The sequence below is a fragment of the Vigna angularis genome, chromosome 8, assembly GCF_016808095.1.
Source record: "Vigna angularis cultivar LongXiaoDou No.4 chromosome 8, ASM1680809v1, whole genome shotgun sequence".
NCBI classification, from domain to species: Eukaryota; Viridiplantae; Streptophyta; class Magnoliopsida; order Fabales; family Fabaceae; genus Vigna; species Vigna angularis.
The window spans coordinates 15,327,706-15,331,854 of NC_068977.1; the positions used below are offsets into that span (position 1 = coordinate 15,327,706).

General features: G+C 29.8%; 1 protein-coding gene across 1 annotated transcript; it reads left to right on the forward strand.

Moving 5' to 3' along the window:
• Positions 1-1,218: 1,218 nt before the first annotated feature.
• On the forward strand, positions 1,219-3,925 carry LOC108343759 (NAC transcription factor 47). The gene is made up of 3 exons (XM_017582126.2): positions 1,219-1,643; positions 1,940-2,235; positions 2,903-3,925. The coding sequence occupies exons 1-3, from the start codon at positions 1,478-1,480 to the stop codon at positions 3,494-3,496; spliced, it is 1,056 nt and encodes a 351-aa protein (XP_017437615.1). The 5' UTR covers positions 1,219-1,477; the 3' UTR covers positions 3,497-3,925.
• Positions 3,926-4,149: the final 224 nt, after the last annotated feature.

A 4,149-nucleotide genomic window follows, 5' to 3' on the forward strand; every position in this document is an offset into this window, starting at 1 on the left:
CAATTTCATAAATTTAGTTCTTTTATTATTACATGTGTTAACATTTTTTATGATAATAAAAATATTATTATTATTATAAAGTTAAAATATTTTTATAATTCTGTATTAAATAATTTTTATTTATTTTGTAAATAATTTTACAATTAAAAATATTAAATTTAAAAATTGATTAAATTAAACAAATAATTAAATTTAAAAAAATCGTCACATGAAAAATAAAATTAATAAAATAAATATTTTAATTAAAAACAATATTTACTTAAAAAGTAAAATCAGAAAACAAAACTAGACGTCAAATTGAAGAATTCTCTTAGAAAAAGTATTTTAATTAATTAAATTTATTTCTATGATACCTTAAACATATTCCTTAGCTTTTAGAATTCAATTAGTTGAATGAAAATTAAGATTTTAATACTAAACCAAAAGGAACAAATCAAAATCACATCCTATGATTAAAGAAAATTAAAATTATAATTCAGTGCTAATTATTAGAAACTATTTGAAGTATAGTCAATGCTATCCTTTATAACAAACAGTTCTTAGTAGCTATTTGCGCCACCATTCCCAATAGGGTTTTAGGAAACCAAATTAATCTATACAATTAATTGAAAACATATTAAATTTGAATATCTTTTATTTCACTGAACTTTGATTGCATGTACTTATATTTAGCAGGCAAATTTGTAGTTCAGTTTTAATAATAAGATTTTCTAATTTATTTAAAATTATAATTCTAATAATAATTACACTATTTGTATTATAAATCCCGTCATTTTATATTCTTATTATAAAATATTTTACAATCATCACTTTTTTATTATACCGAAAAGGTAAAATTAACTTAAAGTAAATTATAAACATTGGTTTAATTAAGTGAACAATTTATATTAAAGTAAAACTAAATAAAAATAAGTAAATGATAATAAAGATATTTTAATAAAAGAATCCAACAAAAGTGAATCAAAATAATTCCAAATCAATGTTACCCACCAATCATTCTACCTTGATTTTGGTGGACACGTGTGGCAAGCTTATCTCAATGATGATTAAGTCACTTACCAGACATCGTGAAGAGCCTCGTTTCAAGGTCATAGATTTCCTACAAAACGACAAAATAGAAAGTGTGACTATGTGATTTCACAAGCCAATCTAGGGTTCCTTCCATGGTGTGCCAAAGTGACCATTTTCTCTCTCTAACTTTGGCCATCCACCACATTGCTTTCTCTCTCTTCAAATGGTCCCAACTTTGGAAAACTTTGAACCTTCATCCCCCTTTTCTGCCTTGGCCTAATCTCTTCACAAATTCCACACCCATAAAAGGCCTTCCACTCTTCAAACCCCAAATATTTCAATTCTCTCTCAAGGTTATATAGCTTGTGTCTTTTGTTCATTTTTCACTAAACCCACCCAACCTTACACCCAAAAACATTCTTTCTCTTTGCATATATTTTCTTTGTTAGTTAGTTGAATTAGGGTTATGGGAACCCCACAATCCAACAACTTGCCCCCAGGATTTAGGTTCCACCCTACAGATGAAGAGCTCATTCTTCACTACCTTAGGAAAAGGGTAGCCTCCATTCCTTTGCCAGTTTCTATCATTGCTGAGGTTGATATCTACAAGTGTGATCCATGGGAGCTACCAGGTTTGTCACCTTCTCTATCACTATACAACATGAGAAGTGACCAATTTTCATGGCTTAAATTTTTTCTTTTAATGGTAATGTTTGAGATTTTTTTATATCGACAATGTTAATATAGTTAGTATTTATTAATCAAAAATTTGAATCTATCATTTCTCTCATCTCTTTTATCACTTTTCCAAATAACTTTATATGGTAGAGCAGTGGAATGAATCGATCTCTCTTACTCTTTTTCTAACTTTACCACATGTCAAGTGTGTTATTTGTGATGGGAAAGATGGTTTTGGTTTGTTGAACAGCTAAGGCTGCGTTTGGGGAGAAAGAGTGGTACTTTTTCAGTCCGAGAGACCGGAAGTACCCAAATGGAGCTCGGCCAAACAGGGCAGCTGCTTCAGGGTATTGGAAGGCAACAGGCACTGATAAGAACATAGTTGCATCATTGGGTGGAGGAGTGAGAGAACATTTTGGTGTGAAGAAGGCTTTGGTGTTCTACAAAGGAAAACCCCCAAAGGGTGTCAAGACCAATTGGATCATGCATGAATATCGCCTTGTTGACACCAATAAACCTGTTAGGATCAAAGACACTTCCATGAGAGTGAGTTTTCCTATGTATTTTCATACTTTTAATATACATCAACTTTTGTTCAGCTCCCTCCTATTGTCATTCATAATTTTTTTTTTCTGAAATACCATTTCAGTTTAAGAAAGTATTACTTTCATAATCAATAAATTTTTACAAATTTTATATTTATTATATTTTTTTATAAATACAAAAATTATTTTTTTTATCAACTAATAAAATATTTCTAAAAGTGAATTGTTAAATGGTTTATCTAGTATAATTTTGTGTGTGTGTGTGTGTTAAAAAGTGAAACAATCATTTCTTCATCATGTAATAACTTATGCATGTTTCAGAATATAGATCCTGACCCTTCAAATGGAAGTTTGAATTTTATAATTTTTTAGATTAAAAACTGTGATTAAAAAGTACTAAATATGGTCAATCAAGATTTCTAATGAGTAAAGTACTTTATTTCATTTAATTTATAAAGGGTATTTTCTGCATAAAGGAAAAGAATATTTTCTACATGTATTCAGAGAAGAAAAGAGGATTTTCTACCAGTAATAGTAGATAAACACTTGTTTTTTTCAATAAAAACATATTCGGGACTTGTTATTTTTTCTCTCTCATATATATAGTCTATAAATATAATTCTTTTATCAGTAACTAATTAATTAACTAAATACTTTTTTTTTGTTAGTTGGATGACTGGGTTCTATGCCGGATATACAAGAAGTCGAAACACAGTCTAAGTTCAATCACAGAGGCAGCACAAACAGTGGAAATGAAAGAGCAAGAAGAAGCAGAAGATCGAGAAGAGCAAATGAAAGAAGGTTTTTCTTTTTCAGCAATCTCCAACACTGCAACACCTCTTCTCCCTCCTCCACAAGCCACACTCATATCTCAAAAATCTCTATCCTTCTCCAACCTCTTGGATGCAACAGACTTTTCCATGCTCAGCACCATCTTATCAGAGAACCATAACTCCAGTAATTACCCAAACACAACTGAACCATTGTTCAACTCTGAGAATCTGGATCATGAAATCCCCCAGAATTTCTACAACAACAACACTGATATTAACAATAGTACCTGTTTCATTCAGAAGAACCCTTCGGTGATTGCCCACATGGATGAGAACATGATGTACCCTCCAAAGAAACACCATAGTTCCTCTTGCAATTTTCCTAACACCACCCTCCAAAACCAGAACCCCCAACGGAACTTCATCTTCAAGCAGCCTCACATGAATCACCAGCTACTTCCGGGTCCCCAATATCTTCAATTTCAGTGATAAAACCAAAACAAAAAACAATATCATGCAAGTTACACAAAAAAAAAATAGGGGAGAAAATTTCAAAAACGGGGAAATATCTATTAGCACAGGGAAAGATAACAATAATGTTCCTTTACTTTCCTTTACTTTTTTGTTGTTTCTGAAATTATGGAGAAAAGGGTTTCATTTTATTCGAAGTATATTCGTCTGAGGAAGTCCTGGAATACTGAACATGTTCATGGAAAAAACCAGAGAATAGTTAGATACGGCTTGACAAGGAAAAAGTTTCACTATTGAACGGTTAAAAAAAAGTCCACCAATAACGTACAAAATGTTCATTTGTACGTGTTGGGTTGGCAAATTGGTTTTGATTATTATGTGTACTTTGTAGACTTTTTATTTGTATTGGTTGGATTGTGATATTATTATATTCTTTTTCCGATTAAATTTTCTTTTCGACTTGGGTTATCACCATTTGTCATTTTTGTAAATATTTTTTGTTTAAAGTTTATTATAAGCTAATAATTAAGATATGATATTTTTAACATTCTATAATATTATTTTTCTAATTAGATAATTTTACTCCTTAATAAATAAAAATAATTTATTTAGTAAAATAAATCGTTGAATAATTTATTTATTTTAAAATAATTAAAAACTTCATCTGTTTT

Bases quoted from the DNA above. Each gene is read 5' to 3' on its own strand.
- LOC108343759 (XM_017582126.2), top strand. From the start codon at position 1,478: ATGGGAACCCCACAATCCAACAACTTGCCCCCAGGATTTAGGTTCCAC. The intron at 1,644-1,939 runs GTTTGTCACCTT...TTTGTTGAACAG, and splicing joins TGATCCATGGGAGCTACCAG to CTAAGGCTGCGTTTGGGGAG. The intron at 2,236-2,902 runs GTGAGTTTTCCT...TTTTTTTGTTAG, and splicing joins TCAAAGACACTTCCATGAGA to TTGGATGACTGGGTTCTATG.